A 22606-nucleotide genomic window follows, 5' to 3' on the forward strand; every position below is an offset into this window, starting at 1 on the left:
GGTGCGGCCCGGGATCGCGGCGCCCTGGTCTCAAACCAGCGCCGCCACCCGCGTCCGGACCCAGTCCCCAGTGCGCCACACAGTCACTCCCGCCGCTCCGGGCAAAGTTTCACAAGGTGGGAGAAAGCCCACTGCCCGCTTTCAGGAAGTGCACTAGGCGGTGAGGATTCGAACGAGCTCGTCCCAGGGCTGGCGTGCTCACTTCGGAGAAACCCCTGCTCCCGGGACGCGTTCACTCCGGCCGCGCAGGCAGCCCGGGCACCGCTGGCGGAGGCGGGGCGGCAGCTGGCAAGCAGAGGGGAGTCCAAAGCCGGGCCAGGGCCCTCGGGAAAGGTGAGAGCGGTCGCGTCCCTCCGCTCACTGGGCCTCGCACGCTCCTCACCGCGCCCGGGTTGCCCTCGCGCAGCCCCACGGCCCCAGCCCACGTTCTCCTCCCTCCGAGCACCAGCCTTTAGGATCGCGCGGAAGCCGCCGAGAGGGAGGCGGCCGGCCAGCAGTTGGGCGTGGCTTCTCAGAGAAAGGCCGCCCCCCGGGGGGCGGGGAAAGTGACGTCACCGTCGGTTAGCGGTGCTGATTGGCGGAAGTGCGGTGCGCGGAGCCCGCAAGCTTCTCCGCCCGGCCCGGCCGCTCCACCTCCTCACCCAGCCGCTCCGTCCTCACCGGCTCGCGAGGGAACCGCTCAGGCACCGCCGCCCCGGCTCAGCGCGGACGGCGGAGAGAAGGAGGTGGAAGGACGACACCTCGCTCGCTTGCTCCCACCCGCACCTGGGCTAGCAGAACCGGCGCGGAGCCCAGGGGGAGGAGCCGCCGCGGGCACGCCCCGCCCCCGGCCCGGGAAGAAGACGCCAGCGACCCCGCCGGCCGGCCGCCGCCCCCCTCGCCGGCCGAGACCCGCCCCCGGCCCCGGCCCTCCTCCGGCGGCATGGAGGGGCCCCGCTCCTGACGGCCGCGCTGCCGCCTCGGCCCGTGCCCCACCTCGCGGCCCCTCCCGCCCGCCCCCGCTCGCATGTCTGCGCCGCCCTAGCCGAGGATGCTGAGGATGAAGCTGCCGCTGAAGCCAACGCACCCCGCGGAGCCGCCGCCCGAGGCGGACGCGCGGCCGGGCGCGAAGGCGCCTCCGCGCCGCCGCCGCGACTGCCGCCCCCCGCCGCCGCCGCCTCCCGCGGGCCCGCCGCGGGGCCCTCTGCCGCCGCTGCCGCCGCCGCCGCCGCCCCGGGGGCTCGGGCCGCCTGTTGCTGGTGGGGCGGCGGCGGGGGCGGGTATGCCGGGCGGCGGCGGGGGGCCCTCAGCGGCGCTGCGCGAGCAGGAGCGGGTATACGAGTGGTTTGGGCTGGTGCTGGGCTCGGCGCAGCGCCTGGAGTTCATGTGCGGACTGCTGGACCTGTGCAACCCGCTGGAGCTGCGCTTCCTGGGCTCGTGCCTGGAAGACCTGGCGCGCAAGGACTACCACTACCTGCGCGACTCGGAGGCCAAGGCCAACGGCCTCTCGGACCCGGGGCCGCTGGCCGACTTCCGAGAGCCCGCGGTGCGCTCGCGCCTCATCGTCTACCTGGCGCTGCTGGGCTCGGAGAACCGGGAGGCCGCTGGCCGCCTGCACCGCCTGCTACCCCAGGTGGACTCGGTGCTCAAAAGCCTGCGCGCGGCCCGGGGCGAGGGCTCGCGGGGCGGCGCGGAGGATGAGCGCGGCGAGGACGGCGACGGCGAGCAGGACGCCGAGAAGGACGGCTTGGGCCCGGAAGGCGGCATTGCGGAGCCCCGGGCCGGCGGCGGGCTCGGCTCCAGGGCCCAGGAGGAACTGCTGCTGCTCTTCACCATGGCCTCGCTGCACCCGGCTTTCTCCTTTCACCAGCGGGTCACCCTGAGGGAACATTTGGAGAGGCTCCGCGCCGCGCTCCGCGGGGGCCCCGAGGACGCGGAGTTGGAGGTGGAGCCGTGCAAGTTTGCCGGCCCCAGGGCCCAGGTAAGGCGCACGGAGCTTCCCTGGACTCGCGGTGCGACCAATGCCCCGCCGGCCTCCCCGGCCTCGCTCTCGGACGCCCCTTGCCCGAGCCCCAGCCCGGCGCAGAGCCTGGCGCAGGTGGCTCGGAATCCCCACCCGGCAGCTCCCAGTGCCAGAGGGCTGGGCTTCGTCTCGCTGGGCCGCTCCGTTCCACTCCCCCACCCCACCCCACACCCCGGCAGACACAGCCACCCGCCATCACAGAATGCTCTAGAAGTCTCTTCCGTGCCACGGTGTTGCCACGGAAGACGTGGAGCTTCCTGCCCGGGGCCCTTCTCGGAGGAAGAGTGTCGGGACGTTTTTGGCTCTGAGCATCTCAGCGCTCGGTGCGGGAGCTGCGGGGCGTTGGAGGAACCTGTGCGAGGGCCAGCCGCAGTGAGCCCCCCGGGCAGCGCCGTCCTTCCCCGCCTGCCTGGCCGGGGCTCCGCCTCCCGTTTCGGGGCTCTGCCTGGCCCTCGGCTGGGTGTCCTGAAGGTGCGCTCCCGGCGAGCCGCCCTTGTCTTTGGCACAGAGGGACTTTTTTTGCCCAGTATGTGCCTGAGTTAAAAGGGGTCGTACGGGTCCTTGTGGCTCCTGCTCTGAGGGCTTGTGTTCCCAGCAGACATCTGACGTAGAGACCTGCAAATGGATCTGAGATGAGTAGTAAGGCAGGTTGTCCGGGTGGAGAAACATCTCTTAGCGCGGCCTGGGATGCTCTTTCCCTCCGGCAGACTTGCTTTCTCACGGGCTTGATTCCTGCGTGCAGATTGGGGTTCCGGGATATTTTTTGGGCGTTTACGATAGGCGTTAATATTGCCCAAAAGAACTACTTAAACACCGAAATGTAGTAGACGAGAATCCAAATGAGCCACTTGTCGGAAACATTAAAGATGAGATTTTATTACAGCCATGAAAGCAATTTAATGATAATTAGGGTCCAGTAAAGTCTTTGAGGAGGACCTTTCCATGGGAAGCGGGGGGAGGAGTAGGTTTCAGTAAGTGGGAGACTGTAAAGTGAGATTGTGGGGTCACAGGCTTTTGAGAGGTGTTGATTTGGATGCCATGTTTTTCAGCTTAGGTGATCTCTAGGAGATACTGGAAAAGGGGATTTTCTCCTTTCCTTGCTTGAACGTTAATTCAGTCTATATATCTGCTGTCATTTAGTACCTAGAACTAAAATCGGGCATGGTATTTTACTAGTGGCTTTGTGGACTCAGTACCCGTGGAATCAATGGATTTGGGGCTGGAAGGAATTAGAGATAATCTAGCCTGAACCCCTCTTTTTTAAAACGAGACTTGTGTGAGGTAACTGACTCATGTTTTGGGACGTATTTTATCAAACTCAGATGTAATGCTAGTGCCCAGCGTTATCTCGGTGAGTTTGAAATTTTGTCATCTTCCAGTGCCTGTTTACTACTAGCATGCAGTGCGTGTTCTGATGGTAAAAGCCTCTTCGATCCTTCAGCCTACTCGTTAATTTCCCAAAAGTCCTATATGCCGCACAGCCATTAAATTTAGAGACCAAAACATGAATTCAGGAACAATGCTCATTTCAAATGTTACTGTAATAACATACAATATTGTAAAGATGGCCTTAAATTGCAGGCCTAAAGAAAATGTCCCACAGTGGAACCTTTTCTGTCATGCCATTCATACTATTCCAACAAGGGTACTGATTTCTGATGCAACTGCTGGAAGTCTTTTTTTCTTTCCCTTTTCTTTCTTTAAATTTTGCTTTTAATGAGCGTGTTGGAGGGCAAGTAGAGGAAGGGGAGGGATGCGTGCAGACCAGGGTAATGTGATTTTATGTTGACCGCAGTGCGTGACCTTTTTTCTGTACCCAGTGAGTGCTGGGAGGGATGGACAAAGTGAAGTTGGGCATTCTGCCATTAACCTCAGCACATCACTGCTCAGGACGTGTCCTGTGCTGTGGCCATCAACTGAAGTGGGGGAATAAATCTTAGGGGCCGCGTACTACAGGTGACACTAGGCTATTTCTAGACGCTTGGTGGTGTGGTGAACTTATCCAGCAGTTGTTTAGGGTTACCGTAACACATCATTCGCATCTCATTAAGTTGTTACGACCCCGCATTTTCTGCTGCTTAGAGTGACCGCCGAGTCCCAGCTGTGGCTTGTTCAGGCCTTTTATCTGATGATGTTGCTCCCAGGCAGTCACTCCAGAGGCCGCTGATGCACGGGTGGGCTGAGTTAAGCCCTCAGTCGCGGCAATCCTGTCCAGCTGTTCTCGGCCTCCCGCCGCCGGGAGGGCGGGCGCACCTCTCCGTCGGCAGGGAGGAGCCCGAAGCTCGCGCGCCCCTCGCGTGGAGGCGCCGCGGCCCGCCGGAGGGGCCCGGAGGTCACGCGACGCCCGGGGCTAGCGCACGGCGGTGTGGGGCCCGGGCCGCCGTACTCCTCCCCGCCCCCGCCCTGCAAGATGGCGGCCGCGCGCAGCCCATGTGACCGGCGCACCGGCCCCGCCCCCGGCGCCCTCTTGGCCTCTTCCCGCGGAGGCCAAGTCTTGGGCTAGCGCCGAGGACTTCCAGCGGGAGTCGAGAACCACGTGGATGCTGCGCTCGGCAGTGCTGGGCCGTGGCGATAACCCTGGTAAAGGGAAATTAGTGTGGCAGCATTTCCCCCCCCCCCCCGAAAGTAACCTTTTAGACACAAGTATGTCACTTTAATTGGGAGTCATTCTTTTTCTTAACTACTGTCTAAGATCTTTGGTGTGCCAAACGACGTATTTTCAGCCTTACTATTGGTTAACATAAAGTTAGTGTCCTTTTAATTCTTTTTTATTAAAGTAATAGTATACTGGCCCAGAATAGTGCCCCTGGCTCACAAGACTTACTTGTATCCAGTACTGAATCAGCTTGTCTATTAAAAAATTTAAAAACTAATTACATTTACAGATAGAACATGTCTTTAATGCCAATTTTATATTACATGCTTTGAAGTTGACTGGACCCAACAACTGTTAGTGACATGCCATGGTTACAGTGTTAATAGTTGAGGTATCAGGTCCACAGGTTGCCGGTAGAATATACTTTTTAGGTTACGTTGGAAATACAGGAAAACTCAACAAAGATGTTTTTACTTTTAAGAGTAACATTTCCAGAGTTTTTCTTTGTTATTTGGATTACTTTATAGTAAATGTTACATTGGATTACAACTTAAATGTCAGTATTCTTTTTAGGAGACTTGTACATAAATCTCACGCTCTTAACAACTGTGGTGGACTGCCAGTAACTTGTACAAAATTCAACAAATAGTCCAGGGAGCAGTAGTGAAGTCACACTCATTAATAGTGTCCTAGGAACTCTGTGTGATTGCTACAATCCTGTGTTACGAAGTTACGGACTGATTATATAGCATAGCTGAAAACGCTTGGTTTTTAAAATGGGTGTGTTCCTGTTATTAGGAAGCCAAACTATAAATTGTGTGTTAGCAACAAAAAAAAGCATACGTATTTTAAAAGGTACTAGTTTTGTTGCTGTTTCATTGAAAAGACAGGAAGCAAGACAGGCAAGCAATGTTTGCATACTTAAAGACATTCTTTAACTGTTGAGGAAAATGGGTATTCTTATTTTGGAGGTTTAGCCCCCAACTAGCGACACAAAGGTATAAGAAGCATAAAACGTGTAGACGATCATAGTAGTGGTTATTGATTAATACGGTATGGCGATTCTCTGGAGATGGTGTCATCAAGATCTTCAGAGCTTAATTGCTTGGCTAATAGTACTAATATTTGAATGAAAGATAAAAATGTAAACTTTCGATACGAAGACACAAAATCATCCTGTGTTTTCATGTTATTTGAACTCACAAAACATATTTGAGTTCATCATTTGAATCCACAAAAATTAAGTAGCCATGGGTCTTTCACTTACTAAAAGTGGTGCATTTAGTTAAAAAGAAAACCTTGTGGCCGGGCGCGGTGGCTGACTCCTGTAATTCTAGCACTTTGGGAGGGCGAGGCGGGCGGATCACAAGTTCAGGAGTTCGAGACCATCCTGGCCAATATGGTGAAACCCCATCTCTACTAAGAAAAATACAAAAAATATTAGCCGGCCGTGGTGGCATGTGCCTGTAGTCTCAGCTACTTGGGAGGCTGAGGCAGGAGAAACGCTTGAACCCGAGAGGCGGAGGTTGCAGTGAGCCGAGATGGCGCCACTGCACTCCAGCCTGGGCGACAGAGTGAGACTTTGTCTCAAAAAAAAAAAAAAAAGAAAGAAAGAAAACCTTGCAAAATTGTTACTTTTTCATTGAGTAGTTTAGTTAGCTAAATTGTACTTGATAGAGCAAGTGCTTTGATTAACTTTGCAATATAGGAAACATATTGGAAGAAAACTCTTAAAAGAATTTTAACGTAATCGATGCTACTTAAAGATAACTTGAATGTGGATGTGGCCGCCAGAATCCTAGTGAGAGAGTACAGAGTAACTGAAAATGAGAGGGAAAAGGTTGATTGTCAGAATTTCAGTTATTATAGGAGGCACTAAAAAAGATGATTTTTTGGCCAGGCACAGTGGCTCACACCTATAATTCCAGCACTTTGGAAGGCCGAGGCGGGTGGATAGCCTGAGGTCAGGAGTTCGAGACCATCCTGACCAACAAGGTGAAACCCTATCTCTACTAAAAATATAAAAATTAGCTGGGCGTGGTGGCAGGTGCCTGTAGTGCCAGCTACACGGGAGGCTGAGACAGGAGAACTGCTTGAACCTGGGAAGCGGAGATTGTAGTGAGCCGAGATCATGCCACTGCACTCCAGCCTGGGTGACAGAGTGAGATTCTTGTCTCAAAAAAAAAGAAAAAAGGGCCGGGCGCAGTGGCTCAAGCCTGTAATCCCAGCACTTTGGGAGGCTGAGACGGGCGGATCATGAGGTCAGGAGATCGAGACCATCCTGGCTAACACGGTGAAACCCCATCTCTACTAAAAAATACAAAAAACTAGCCGGGCGAGGTGGCGGGCGCCTGTAGTCCCAGCTACTCAGAAGGCTGAGGCAGGAGAATGGCATAAACCCGGGAAGTGGAGCTTGCAGTGAGCTGAGATCTGGCCACTGCACTCCAGCCTGGGCAACAGAGCGAGACTCCGTCTCAAAAAAAAAAAAAAAAAAGAAAGAAATGCTCTTTTAAAATGACCAGTTCTAATGTTTATTGGTAATATTAATAAATACCTTTACTTAACTCACTGGCCCCTGCTGCTGGGTTATTTGATATTTTAAAGTGAATAGTGTTGTTGGGGCCGTGGGTGCTGCCTGAGTCTTCCCTCCCGCCACTCTGGGAGTGTTAGGATTCAGTGAAGGCATCCTCCTTACTTGTAGAGTAGTATCTGGTTCATGGTCTTCAATAAATGTTAGCAGTTGCAGGTGAAAGCTCAGCCTTGTGTAGATGGTGGTGGTAGAGAAGTGGGCACAGCGTCTCACATACTGAGAGTGGGGGCCAGAAACAGCTGTGTCTTTCATGGGAAATTTTAGGTTGGTTTGGCTACAGCAAAGAATAAAAGCAGTTCAGTTATAAAAGTCATTTGGAAGAGGCTTTTTAGAATATATTAGAGTTAAATAGTGATTATTTTAGTAGGAAATAATTATTAAAATCCTGAGTTCCTTCCCCAGTTACATTTTTCTATACAGTCATTTTCCAGGTAAGGAGAACTCAGAAAAAGTCTCATGTATACCATGGTGGGAGGCGGGAGCGGGTGCTGGATGTGGAGAGGAAGTACATTCTTTTTCTCAAGTGGACTGAAATATGTCTGTGTGATTTATTTATACATACCCATGGTGTCTACATCCGGGGATTCAACCAACTATGGATCAAAAATATTAGGGAAAAAATTACATGTGTACTGAACACGTACAGACTTTTTTTCGTGTAATCCAAAACAATACAGTATAACAGCTATTCACACAGCATTTATGTTGTGTTAGATATAAGTAATCTGGAGCTATTTAGAGTATACAGGAAGATGTACATAGGTTATATGCAAATACTAGGCCATTTTATTTCCAGACTGGAGCACTTTTGAATTTTGGTATTGGGAGGTTCTGGTACCAATTCCTCATGGGTATTGGGGGATAACTGTACATGTACTGTACATACATGTTGCCTTAATTTTTTTTGTGTGGCGAGGGGGTCAGGAAGAGTGTCGTAGAGGCTATTAGAAGACCTTGAAGAGTGATAGCCATGTTTAGTAGAGCCCAAGACTTGGAGGCTTATGTTTCAACTCTGCCACCAGCTCTGTAATAGTTGTCAGCCAGGCCACTTAAATCCCGAGTCTTACCTGTAAAATGGGGATAATTTACAATGTTATCTGTAAAATGGGGATAATAACTTTCGAGGTTTTGGTGATTGTATTAATTCGCAAAATAATTCGCATGCTGTCTTGAACATGCATCCTTTCTTGAGATTAGCGCTCAGTGCATATTTTCCACTAACACAACCTGCAGTGTTTTCAGGAATATGTTTTCTTTTTTTTTTAACCTAATAAAAATCCTTATAGTGGAGTATTTTATATATTCTCTATTACCATCCCTGTGAATAAATTGATGTTAGCGAAGGCCGGGCAATTGGAAAGGTGGTATTTGAGACACATTTATTTGGAGCAGTTGTTTTATTTTTGTTAGTACTTGTAACGATGTAGTATTCTACAGATAAACCCAAAGGAAGGAATTCCGTGCATCACAGAACGTTAAAATAGATACTTTCCTTGTATTGGATTTGGGGATGGGGATGGAGAAAATGCATGTTTTAGATTCAGATGATGATTCTTATGCAGCTGTAATCTACTTAAATCCTTATCCTGTTTTCATATTTAGCTAGAAAACTATTCTATAACTTAAAGCTGTTTTGCAGTTTTGTTAAGTTACATGATTCTTTGTTCGGAGCACAGACTAGAATCCATGGAATAATTAAGAACTTTTTTTTTTTACCTTTTTTATAAAAGCTGTTAAATTGGCCAATTTTTAACTTATATAGTATTTTTCTCTTGAGAAATGTTAAGCTAATTTTATTTATTTATTTTTTTAAAGGGAGGCAAAAAGGCCTGTACTCTCTCAAGGCAGACTGGACTTACTTCATTGACTGTTTTTCGTTATGGAGGACTGTGTGTAACAGTACTTCTTTTACTTACAAAGAATTATTTGTCACAAAAGCCTCATTCATCCACTGACATTTTGGGGTTCTTTTCTCTGTAAACAGTCAATCTAGAAGGGAAGGGCCTGATCGGGTGTTTATGTTACAGGTGTAGCCTGGCTGGGCCGGGGGCACTTGGCTTCCTTCTGTTCTTCCTATGCTCTCGGGAACATTTGACCTTTAGTTCCTTTCTAAATGCCTTAGCTCATTAGAAGTGTTCTGTGCTCATTCAAGAAGTCGTTTATTTGAGGTCAGATTTATATTTTGAAAAGTTAATTTTGGCAAGTTATTTAGTCTTCCCAGACTCCAGATTGTCCAGTACAAAGTAGGGATATCATTGTTACCTGTTTCATATAATTGTTGTGAGGATAAATGTGTTAATGTAAATGAAAATGCTTGGTAAACAGGAGTGAGATATATGTATTATTCATAGAGTGATTAGCACAATTTGGTTGCAGTGGATGAGTAGAAAAATAAGACATTAGGTGAGGTGTGGTGGCTCACGCCTGTAATCTCAACACTTTGGGAGGCCGAGGCAGAGGGATCGCTTGAGCCCAAGAGTTTGAAGCCAACCCTGACAACTTAGTGAGACCCCCATCTCTACAAAAAGTAAAAAGAAAAAAAAAATTAGTTGGGTGTGGTGGTGTGTACCTGTAGTCCCAACTACTCAGGAGGCTCCAACTACTCAGGAGGCTGAGGTGGGAGGATCACTTGAGCCTAGGAGGTCAAGGCTGCAGTGAGCTGTGGTGGTTCCACTGCACTTTAGCCTGAGCAACAGAGTCAGACGCTGTCTCAAGAAGAAGGAGAGAAGAAAGTGGAAAAGAAAGACATTTGAAGAGATAGTAGGGTTAGGTTATAGAGGGCCTCGAAGGTCATGTTAAAAGAATAGGTTGTCAGTGGGTTGCAGTGGGAGCCAGTTGAAGGGGTGTGTGTGTGTGTGCGCACGCGTGCACGCGCATACCCGTGCGTGCCCTTTGGTGTATATCTCATTGAATGTCAACTGTCACTCTAACGTGAATCTGTATGAAAAGAACACATGATTGATTTTTTAAAAATCTTCGAGACTCAGTCAGTTCTCTCAATGGTACCATTATGTTTCTAGTCACTCTGAACTGTTTGATGACCTTAATCGTCTTCTCCCATCACATCCTGAATGGACACTTTCCTCATCCTTGCCTGACACCATTCTCTCTTGGGACTTTATGCCGAGACTTTTTTTTTTTTTTTTTTTAAATACTTTAAGTTCTAGGGTACATGTGCATGACGTGCAGGTTTGTTACATATGTATACATGTGCCATGTTGGTGTGTTGCACCCATTAACTTGTCATTTACATTAAGTGTATCTCCTAATGCTATCCCTCCCCTGTCTTCCCACCCCATGACAGGCCCCAGTGTGTGATGTTCACCTTCCTGTGTCCAAGTGTTCTCATTGTTCAGTTCCTACCTATGAGTGAGAACATATGCCGAGACTTTTATAGTAGCCTCCTGATTCCCCTGCTTTTTAGCCTTCCCACCTCTAATCTTTTGGATACTACTGCCAGATACACTTTTCTAAGGCAATACTTAATCATACTACGTTTTCTTTCAGTGACTGATAGACCCTGACCTCTAATAAATCTTCAGACTCAAAATCTCCTCTTCCCACTCTTTTTTCATATATCCTCCCTTTCATTCCAGGCTGGGCTCATGCCATTGTCTCTTGTATGGTGTTTTCTGAAATTGTCCCTATGGCAGTTTTAAAAGATTATTTGCTGCCGCTGAATTTTAGATGCACATATATCATTGTAATTTTGGTACTTCTGTGATTCTTTGTCTTTTTAACATTTAAGATTGACCTCTCAGGCCAGGTGTGGTGGCTCATACCTGTAATCCCAGCACTGTGGGAGGCTGAGGTGGGTGAATCGCTTGAGCCCAGGAGTTCAAGACCAGCCTGGGCATCTCTACAGAAAAATAACAAAAATTAGCCAGGTGTCGTGGTGCATGTCTGTAGTCCCAGCTACTCAGGAGGCTGAGACAGGAGGATCACTTGAGCCCAGGAGGATTGCTTGAGCCCTGGAGGCAGAGGCTGCAGTGAGCTGAGATCATGCCACTGCACTCCAGCCTGGGTACTAGAGTGAGACCCTGTCTTAAAAATCAGTAAATAAATAAAATAAATTTGACCTTTCACACTAGAATTTTAAGTTCCCCAAAGGCTCAGGCATTGTGCCTCTTTTTTTTTTTTTTTTTTTGGTCAGCGTTGTGTATGTTATAATTGCTCAGTCATAATTTCCTGTGTTTGGACTTGGAAAATACATAGCTTTGCAAAATACTAGGCTGGGTGCGGTGGCTCATGCCTGTAATCCCAGCACTTTGAGAGGCCGAGGCGGGTGGATCACTTGAGGTCAGGAGTTCGAGACCAGCCTGGCAAATATAGTGAAACCCGTCTCCACTAAAAATACAAAAATTAGCCGGGCATGTAGTGGGCGCCTGTAATCCCAGTTACTCCTGAGGCTGAGGCAGCAGAATCGTTTGAATCCGGGAGGCAGACATTGCAGTGAGCTGAGATTGTGCCACTACACTCCAGCCAGGGTGATACAGCGAGATGAAGAAAAATACCAATATGATACACTGCTTTAAGGTTAAGTATATTGAGGCTGGACACAGTGGCTAAAGCCTATAAACCCCGCACTTTGGGAGGGCGAGGCGGGTGGATCACCTGAGGTCAGGAGTTCGAGACCAGCCTGACCAACGTGGTGAAACCCTGTCTCTGATTTTAAAAAATACAAAAATTAGCCGGGCGTGGTGGCGCATGCCTATAATTCCAGTTACTCCAGAGGCCGAGGCAGGAGTATTGCTTGAACCCAGGAGGCAGAGGTTGCAGTGAGCCGAGATGGTGTCATTGCACTCCAGCCTGGGCAACAAGAGCAAAACTCTGCCTCAAAAAAAAAAAAAAAAAAAAAAAAAAAAAAAGTATATCATGTAGTGATTTTTGTCTTATTTTGAATTGTACTTACCAGTATTTACTTTTTAAAAAATATTTGCAGTTATACAGGATAGGCACAATTATTTTGGAAATAAGAGGAATTGTTTCTTTATATAAAAAGCATGGAACAAGTGTAGATTTGAATTGAATCTTCAGTGGGTGGTTGCTGACTGGCTGTGCTTATTTAATATGCCTTCCAAATCAGTCTATTTGCAGCCTGGGCAACATAGCAAGACCCCATCTCTAAAAAAAAATTAGCCTGGTATGGTGGTACATGCCTATAGTCCCAGCTACTCAAGAGAGTGAGGTGGGAAGATTGCTTGAGCAGAGAAGTCAAGGCTGAAGTGAGCCGTGATTGCATTACTGTACAATCCAGCCTGGGAGACAGAGGGAAATCCTGGCTTAAAAAAAAAAATCAGATTATTTCTACTCCCTGTGTTAATTGAGCTTTTGTGTGTGGAGTGCATAAATTGGTGCAGATCTAGCAGTGACATTTTGATAGGATGGAAAAGTCATGTATTAACCTATTTTCTTATTGCCTGCATAGTTGTTGGTAGGTAGCCTGCAGTATTTCATCTCCAGTTTATGATCTACTTGAGGGGTGGTGTGAGTCAGATGTAGAATTGGGGTAGTGCCTTGCTTATGATTGGAAAGAGAATAACTAAACTTTGGTCACTGAAGTGAACACTCGATAACATAAATGTTGGGGAATTTTTATGTTTCTGGTTAGAAGTGTCTCAATTGGGAAGTTTCCCGTAGTACAGTTGATTTTTGTCTTGGGTATCAAATGATTGAAATTCACTGGTGGTCCTAAATGGGAGATGGCATGGTCACATGTGAACCAAATACTGTAATGTTTGGGAGTATTTGCTTGAGAAAGAGGTCATCCCTCATACAAAGAGGTTGTGGCATTGAGTGTTGAGTAGTTTTATTAGTTTGGGGAAATTGCCCATTCTGTAATAACTAGTGGCATGAAACACAAGTCCTAATGCAGTGTTTGGCAATACTATAGTAAATCACTTATGGCCGTAGATCCTTCTTATGCTCTATAAGCTTACATTTCTACACGGTTCTAAGAATGTTTTTGCACTGGGGGTGAAGCAGTGGCTCTGCTGCAGGTGCTAGAAGGCATGGAAGTTCCTTCCAGCTTCTGAGCCCAGGCTCACATCCTTCCTGAGGACCTCTTGGCCTCCCTCCCTCATCTCTCGTGGGGCAAGGCTTTGACAGCGAAGGCAGAGTCAGATGTGGGCTGGGGAGGAGATGTGCACTTCTCTAGATTCTTGTGCACTCATGCATGCATTCTTTTCACCTCACCCCAAAACACCCTGGTGTGGGGATTTAAAGATGTGGCGGCTGCTGGCCCAGGGATATAGCAATTTCTGAATCATCTTCCTAGTTGTAGGGTTAAAAGATGTTTTCCTTCTGTAGTGAGAGCATGTCGGCAAAGGAAGTACAGATGCTGGTGCTGAAGGAGGAGACCTATGAATCTGGCTATTTAAAGAACAGAATTACCCCCAAACTTAGTGACTGAAAACAATGACCATTTTATTACCATCTCTCACAGTTTTGTGGATGAGGGATTTAGACAGATAACTATAGTGAAGAGTTTGTCTCTCTTCTAGGGTGTCTGGAATGCAGCTGGGGCCCAGATGGCATCTCTAGACCCCTCTCCTCTCTCCATGTTTTCCATCAAGTGCGGCTGCTAGAAGTGCATGTCTCGTGGTGACTCAGTACTCCAAGCCCAAGTGTCCAGGAGGCCCAGGCTGAGGCTTCCCAGGACCTAACTTTAGAAGAGCATCACCACCAGCACATTCTAAAGCCAGCCTAGATCCACTGAGTGGGGAGTTTGTTCCACTTTTCAGCGGGAGGAGTATTCAATAATTTTTAACTACCTTTAATCTGCCGTGGAAGCTTAATAGAATGTTATTAGATACTACTGTTAATTTTCTAAGTCTCATTTGACAATTGGGAAAACTTAAGAAGTTAGTGAATTTGGTTTTAAAAAATAAACTCTTACTGCTCTGTTATTATGTTCGGAATATCTTGGATTTTTAAATTTATAGTCTATGTCAAGGGACTAGAAGAACCATGTAGAATATTGTTAGGTGAACTAAAACTCCATCTGTGGTTTGACGTTGGTTAACAGCAACAAAAGGCAAATATGACCTTTGTTCTAATGGTATGTTTTCAGAGAAGAGTTTTTTAGGATGTCCAGCTACTTGGCTGTTTCACAAGGTCCCCACAGTTAAGAAATCTGAAGTATGTAATTGTGATGGGTCTACGTGGGATCTGTGGCAAAACCATCTAGATCACCTGAACTACGTGCCATGTAGGTTTGCGCTAATCAGTAGCTCTTAAGGCAAGCAATAGGACAGAAGAAGCTTTGCCTCAGGCAAATTAAGAAAGGAGAATGCACTGGTACTGAAGTTCCTTGTATGCTTGTGTGTATTTTTGCAGGCTTAGAATCTTTAAACCCTGTTTTCTTGATTCAAGCAGAGAAAAAGTCTCCACTTTTCTCTTGGCCTTGACACTTTCCTCCAACTAGTCTTCGTAAAATGCTGATTCTGGCATTTCACCTGTTCTGCATTTTCGTGGGAATCTGAACTTAACAGATAAAGCGGGTTCTATTCATCTTTATAAGATTCCATTAAAGTAGGAGTTCTCAGATTTTATGCTACCCTTCCCCCTAAGGAAAGTAAAGAGGGAGTGCAGGGCAGACAGCGTCGCCGAGCAGCCACCCACCACTGCGGCTGCCGAACGGCCTAATTCTCATCTCCAGCTCATGCAGCGTTACATGAGTGAGTTTAGTAATAGCTTCTAACTTAGTCTACATGATTTTATAGCATTGATACATGCTGAGACTTGGAGGAGAAAAGAAACATTTAATTAGTAGATATTCCATGGGATGATGAACTTAGGACTTTGGATAGAAACTCAAACTTCATTTTTCTCCCTAGGTTATTAAACAGGAGGCTACTTCTTGGTTGTTACATTGGGTTCATAAAGTTAACTTCAGAACTCAAAAATGAGATTTTGATTGTGAAGCAAACTACTTTCATACAGTTGCTTCAATTTAATGTTTGTGGAGGCAGTGTGATCATTTCTGTTTTTAGTTTTTATTGTGATGTAAAATACATAGCATAAAATTCTTGTTTTATCTCCTTTTGAGCGTACAGTTCAGCAGCATTAAGTACATTCCCATTGTCATGAGTCATCACCGTCTCCAAACATTCTATCATCACAAACAGAAATTCTATACCCATTCAAAAAATAACACCCTATTCCCTCCAGTGCCTCGTAACTACTATTCTACTTTTGCTTTAGAGACAGGGTCTTGCCCTATTGCTCAGGCTGAAGTGCAGTGTCGCGATCATGGGTCACTGCAGCCTCGAACTCCTGGGCCCAAGCATTCCTCCCATCTCAGCCTCCCAAGTAACTGAGAGTACAGAAGACTACCGGCACATACCACCACTTCTGGCTAATTAAAAAAAAAAAAAAAAATTATTTTGTAGAGATAGGATCTTGCAATGTTGCCCAGTCTGGTCTTGAACTACTTGCCTTATGTGATCCTCCCACCTTAGCCTCCCAAAGTGCTGGGATTACAGGTGTGAGCTACCACACCTAGCCAATATTCTACTTTCTTTATGAACTTGACTATTCTAGGTATCTCATATAAGTAGAATCATGCTGTATTTGTTCTTTTGTGTCTGACTTTTTTCACCTAGTGTACTCTCTTCAGGATTCATCCAAATTCTGTTATGTATCAGAATTGCATTCCTTTTTAAGGCTGAATCATAGGTAATTGTATGTGTACACCATATTTTATCTGTTCATCTGTTGATGGATTTGGAGTTGTTTCCACCTTGTGGCTATTGTGAATAACTGCTGTGAACACTGGTGTACAGATTATGTTTGCATTTCTGCTTTCAGTTCCTTTGGGTATATCTTAGAAGTGGAATTGCTGGATCATAAAATAATTCTGTGTTTAATATTTTGAGGAACTGTCTTCAGCAGTAGCTATATTATTTTCGTTTCCACCATCAATGTGTAAGGGTTCCATTTTCTTCACATTCTTGCCAACACTCTTTTTAAATAATAGTCATCCTAATGGGTATAAAGGGGTATCTTATTGTGCATCTCACTAATGAAAACATTTTTTGCTTATTTTGCATTAGTTTACATTTGAAAGTATTGCTTTAAATTTGTGAACTACATATGAACAATGTAGAGAAATATTTCGCTTTAAGAAATGGTTGACCAGCCAGGTACAATGACTCACACCTGTAATCCCAGCACTTTGGGATGCCAAGTTGAGAGGATCACTTGAAGCCGGGAATTTGAGGCTGCAGTGAGCTATGATCATGCCAGTGTACTTCAGCCTGAGCAACGGAGAGAGACCCTGTCTCAAAAAAAAAAAAAAAAGGTTAACCTATTCACCCAAGCTTCTTCCAGTTAACACAGCTGTTTGAGAAGATTATATAGCACTTTATTTTCTTCGTTTTTTAAAGTATTTACAGCAATATTAAAATTTTTGAGAAGCAGAATCTCTTGTAGGTAAATGTGGTTTTACACTTTGTAATAAAATATATGGTCTGGGTTAGGATATGCGTGGTTTTGTTATTAAAAGAATTCATATCTGCATTTTAAAAAACGAGTCACCTTGAAAATTGGTAAAGGCCATCAGGCGCTAAGTGTTTCAGAAGTTGGATGTTGACTTAAGAGGTCTATACTCTCCTTATTAAATGGTTCTAGGTAGACAGTCTTTGTTTCCTTGGGTTTTTAGGTAAAGAGAGACAAGAAGGCAGAAGTTTAGCTCCCAAAAGTATATAATGTGCTCTATTCTCATAAATAGAGCAATTCATACTTACTGTCGGGTCAGGATGCGTGATTATATAGCAGAACAAAATATTTTTACATTGAGATTTGTGGGGAGCCTAGGCCTTCTATTTGCCTAATTTTTTTACAGAAAAAAATATTAATGTATATTTACTACAGATTTGTAAAATCATAATTCTTAAAACTGAGGTGATTTTGATATGAGTAGTGTTTTGAGATTCTGCACATACATAACGGGAGGGAATAAGGTGCCAGTTGTAATAAAAAACTGTCATAAGGCTATTTATTTATTTTTACTTAATCAATATGATGTTGTAACAGTTTGTACCTGACAGTGCTTGATTTCTGGCGAGCTGTGTGTAAGTTTGACATCCCCTTTATTACTCCAAGCAGCAGATCTAGGAGTCAAGGTTACTCCAGTTCACTAGTGACTGGCTGAGCAAACTCAGTTAGATTTAGAGCACCCAGTTGCTGTTAGATGACTGAACCTTAATGGTAAACTCCCTGTCCATACATATTCTTGTTCAGAAATCCTTGGCGTATATTGATGATACCTTTCTTAAGACTTTTTCCTAACAAAGCATCTTTTTAGACTGTTATTAAACCCAAACAATGAATAAAAATGGTGTGGTGATTCTTGTAAAAAGTACACATGCCATTCCCTATGGGGGATTAGTGTAAAGGACACCATTTGCTGTTATGTGTTCCTTTGATTCTGGTGCAGAATTGACATTGGCAACTCTGTGTAGTATTAAGCAATTTTCTGTGTCCCAAGAAAGCTAGGACAGTCGATACTTTAATAGAGTGCTCGTCTTCTACTTGCGGCTCTGACACTGTGCCTTTGTGCCCATAGTGTGCAGTCGCCTATTGGATCTCTAAAAATTGCCACTGAAATGGTTGTTGGTAAAACGGGAAGACCTAAATCTGTGATCATTACTCTTAGTCCATGGTGTAAGTTAACATATCTCCTTCTTTCTCATCTAGAACAACTCTGCTCATGGTGATTACATGCAAAATGAGAGCAGTTTAATAGAGCAAGCTCCAATACCTCAGGACGGACTTAGCGTGGCACCTCACAGAGCTCAGCGAGAAGGTATGCTCTGTTTTTTTGTAAACTTAAAGCATTAATATATCAAAAAATTACAGGGTGCTCTTTACGCTGATTAACTCTAAACTTTTTACTCTCCTTTTTGAAGTGGAGAAGTCCTACTGGTCCTAGGCTTCGCTCAAGAGCCAGTCCTCCTGGTTCTGCCATCTGCATGCTGGGTGTCTCCTGCGCCACAGCCCTGCTTGTCCTAGCATGCACGTAGTCATTCTACTCTAGTCCGTTGTCTTGGCTGGATCTTAAACCTGGTTGCATGCTTCTGGGGGGCAGAGACCCCCAGAGTATTTAGTATAGTGCTTTATTTGTAGAATTGAGCTCAGTGTCTACTGAAAAAGTGAATTTTATACAAGTTCTCTGTAAGAGTGAACAAGTTACTTATAAATCCATTCTTCCTGCAATAATGCAGTTTTTAAGAGGGCTGGAATGAATGGATGGAAGAACGTTGCCATCTGAACAGGAATGAATTCAAATATTCTTTTGTCTTTGCATTTGGGGAGCCACTAACCTGTTCTGGGAAAGAAACCGAGATGGAAAATGTAGACTGCCATCTGGGCTTTAAAAGAGCCAAGGATATATGATAAGCTTCACACTCAGTTATAAAAATTTTGAATTTATGTCATTATGTCTCCTTTTTTCCCAGTAATAATCCGTTTTGTGTAATACATTTTTCCTCACAGGAAAAATAGGTCTGAATGTTTGATGTTGAACGTAAGTGTTTACATAATGACCACTTCTATTCAAGACTATCACGGTACTCCTATCTTTCCAGATTAACTACTTTAATCAGACTACCTCAGTTAAGCTCGTTGAACATACAAATAACCTAAAGTGGAGTTGGTTTTACAATGAAGGTCCTTTTTTTTAATAAAAATATTTTAGAAGAACATAGCGATTATATCAAAATGCCGACAATTAACTGTAAAGGTGGCACCGTAGATGATTTTTCTTGTATTCCTACTTCTTAAAAAGTGTAATACATGATTTTTAGTTTTAATTTATGAGGGCTGAGGGTACTTTCACTATGGCCATTCCTCACCACATACTCTTGTCTTCTCTTACCTTGATTCTGGTACCCAACACCAGACAGAACTTGAAATCATCGCTGAAGCTGTGTTCCCATATCCTGTAGTGTCATAGTGGCTTTTTCTGCGAAGTGAAATTGGATTCTGACCAGATAAAACCCAAGATCCCCTACCCTTGAGCCCAATGATTTGAAGAAGTAGAGCTGCTTTATTTCTGAATATAAGATTAGTTCAGAAGATTTTTATTTAATGGTGTCATCCTTTAACTTAATATAATAGCTTTTGGAAACAGCATACCCTCCCATCACCACTTTGGCTCTCATACTGTTGTACAGTTCTAAGGAGTTACTGGCTCTTGCCTGGCTTTTTGAGATTTTCTGTTGTTTCTATCCTCAACATTTCTGGCCCACAAAGGGGAAACTGGCCCACAAGCAGGCCACCAAATAATATATATTTGGGAAGCTGACACAAAATACTGGCAATGTTGTATCTTTTGTTTATTATAAATGTCTTTTCACCTGTGTGTTTCTGTATCTTACGCTTCATGCCTTCACATTGCCCACCTTCCATGGTCTTTTAATAGTCTTACTCCTCCTCTATGCTTTTGTCACTGTGTATTCCACTTTGTCTATTTTAACTTCTTCCTCTAAGGCAAAATGAATGAATGCCCCCCCTTTCCTCCATCTCCTGCTCTCCTGAATCCGACAGTGTACCCCCCCCATTCTGTTGAGTTACTTTTCTAACCTCTTCTTTGCAATCTTTAGCATATTCATTATCAGCCTGATATTATCTCCCTCATTATCCTGAAAGTTTGGTTTCTTCTGTTTATACCCTGAACAGCAGTGTCTTCAAGTCCTTAGAGTAGAGTACACTTAGTAGATTGGCTCTTTTGAAATTGATTTGTTTCCTAAGGTGGTACTTTTGTTAAAGGGGTTGTAAAATGGATAGTTGGGGGATTTACATGTTTGCTTACTTCATAAATAAACTGATTATCTAGTTCAATTCAGAGTGTTTTAAAGTTTAATATAATTTATGCTTACTGTTTCATCTCTGTAATGTGAAAAATCTTTGCCACAATGAACCTTTATTATAATGTTCAGTTTATATTTACCATTATATGATACTAAAGGTTACATTTGAGAAAAATAATTTTTAAATTCCCAGTTAGAAATTTTTATCAGCTTGGTATATTACTTTTGAATAGTTTTTTAACAAATTAAATATAAAACTAGGTATTTTCTAATATATACCTACTATGTATTAATAATTGAAAGAACCATATTTAGTTGATATTAAAATGCCATATTTGTGGTAATCTGTATAACAATTTGGAAGATTATCATTTGGAAAAATATCTTAATTGCAGGTACCTTTTATTTTTATCCTTAATATCTTTGGTGTTAGCTGAGTGTTTGAAATTAAACACTCAGCATGTTGTATAGCTATAGAAAAAAATTTTTTTCATGGGTGGATGGCACATCGCTGTGCTTCTAGTTTTTTTGTCTTTTTAAGTTCATGATTTAAGACCAGTCATAAAGATGAAAGTGAGTAGCTTAATTGTTAAGCACTTGTCAACTTTTAGGGTTACTTTAGGTAAGTGAAATGTGTCTGTAGTCTTTTTGTAGCACAAGTCAGCGTGTGTTTTTTTCTTTCAGCTGTACACATTGAGAAGATAATATTGAAAGGAGTCCAGAGAAAAAGAGCTGACAAATACTGGGAGTACACTTTCAAAGTAAGCCATTTCCCCACAAAAGATACCTCACATGCTGTGCTCAGTGATCTTTGGGAAAACTTGGGGCAGGTTTGCTAATTTAAGGGAAAAGGTATATGTGTTTGTTTTTAATTAAGAGAATGTACTGTTTTTTGTCATATACTACTGAATGGTTTGCCAAGTTTTTTTGAAGTTATATCACATTAAAATAACCCTGGCTCTTTTGTTAAAAAGAAGTAAAAAGATTTAAGGACACAATTAAGATGTAGGATATATCTTTAAAAATGCCATTGTTTTTTAAGTCAAGATCACAGGCATTGTCTTTCCTGGCATTGTTTTCCCTGGCATTTTTCTCCTCCTCTTTGTTCTCTGTGACGCTTTTATTCCCACTTCATTGCCCTGTCTTCTTACCCATGATTGGTTTTGTTGCCTGTCCTTTCCACAACTGGGATTAGCTGTAGAGCCCAGCTCTGATTCTGTGCGGGATCCCAGGCGAAGACTTTCCATGTCTTCTTTCTGCCCGTCAGCTGTATTGGGAATTCCTTGTTCACATCTTCCTTACTTCTCCCTGCTTGAGCTACAGCCCTTTCTCTTCAGGTTGGACAGCACACACCCTGAAGCCAGGTGGAACCATGCCACATTTTTGTGCATCTTCACTTCAGTTCTTCTCCAAAGGCATTGCTTGCCAAATTTTGGCTGTCCCTCTCTCATGGAGTTTTCTCCTTCATCCATGGTACTCTGCCCTTGTATCTTTCACAGATCTTTCCAGTAAATATTCTCATGGAGAGCAGGAATCTTCATCTTCAGCCATCCCACCATGTCTGACTTGCTCGTTGAATGAATTTCAAAACTCCAGCTTTGCTTTGAGGGAGAAAGATCCTCAGTTTGCAAGATTTCAGCCCTAATCTCCTGGTGTCTTACCGTGGCATGCCTCTCGCTCTTTGCTCTCCACGCTCAGGCTGGCCACTTTTGCTGCTGGAGCTCACAGCTTGCCTTCTTGAAGGCTTCACTGTCCTCTTGCCTGAAATGCTCTTCCCCCATTCCCCAGACCGAGGACAGGCCACCTTCTGGCTCTAAAGCTCCCTCCTCAGAGATCCTTCTTGACTCCCCCAGCTCATGTGCATCTCCCCGTTCTTGTACCATGCCCTATGCGTTTTCTTCAAAGCACTGATGGAAATTCTTATATATTGACTTGGCTTTGATCTGTCTCCTGCACTAGCCTGTGAACTTAGTCAGTGGAGACTTAACTGTCTTGTCCATTTCTGCATCCCCTGACACAAGAGTCAGAATAATGCCCAATACAAGTAGCTGCCCTGCAAACATTTGAATACTTAAAAATCACTTAAGAAATGTGCCAGTTAATAAAGATATTAATTTTATACACGTAGATAAAAATTTTTATCTATTTTAAAGTATTTGATTACTTACAAGTTGGTAAGGTCTAGACAGTAGCATAGGGCAAGTATTTATTTAGCTCAAATAGTTATAGGGTAGAAATTATTAGGGGACCACAGTTGAGTCTGCTGGATGAAAAGCATCCAGGAGATGGTGGGTGGGGTAGCACAAGAGATGTCAATTCTGACTCTTGCACCTACTTAGGGTCACACCTCAGTAACCTAACTTGTTTGAACTTGTTTCTCCATCTCAAAATGGAAGTAATCATACCTGTCCCTAGCATCTTAATAGGATTTTAAAGATTGAGATAAAGATGAAGTCTCTTCTAACCATAAATTCCATAAAAATATGAAATGGTACTACCAAAGAGGGCAGTCAGCTCTAGGGTGTATACTTAATAAGGGTGTATACCTAATAAGTTTCAGGAGATAGAATTTTTACCTTTTAAGTGGCAAAGATTTGTACTGT

At 44.6% G+C, this 22606-nt stretch overlaps 1 protein-coding gene across 1 annotated transcript in view; it reads left to right on the forward strand.

The window, feature by feature from the left end:
• Positions 1-345: 345 nt before the first annotated feature.
• Positions 346-22606, forward strand: part of ZCCHC2 (zinc finger CCHC-type containing 2) — a 58711-nt gene continuing 36450 nt past the window's right edge. Inside the window, exons 1-3 of the mRNA XM_010388806.2 lie at positions 346-1960; positions 17890-17998; positions 20688-20764. Of these exons, the coding sequence (XP_010387108.2) occupies positions 1031-1960; positions 17890-17998; positions 20688-20764 (1116 nt within the window). The 5' untranslated portion in view covers positions 346-1030. The remainder of the gene's footprint in view (positions 1961-17889; positions 17999-20687; positions 20765-22606) is intronic.

Source organism: Rhinopithecus roxellana, chromosome 21, assembly GCF_007565055.1.
Source record: "Rhinopithecus roxellana isolate Shanxi Qingling chromosome 21, ASM756505v1, whole genome shotgun sequence".
NCBI lineage: Eukaryota > Metazoa > Chordata > Mammalia > Primates > Cercopithecidae > Rhinopithecus > Rhinopithecus roxellana.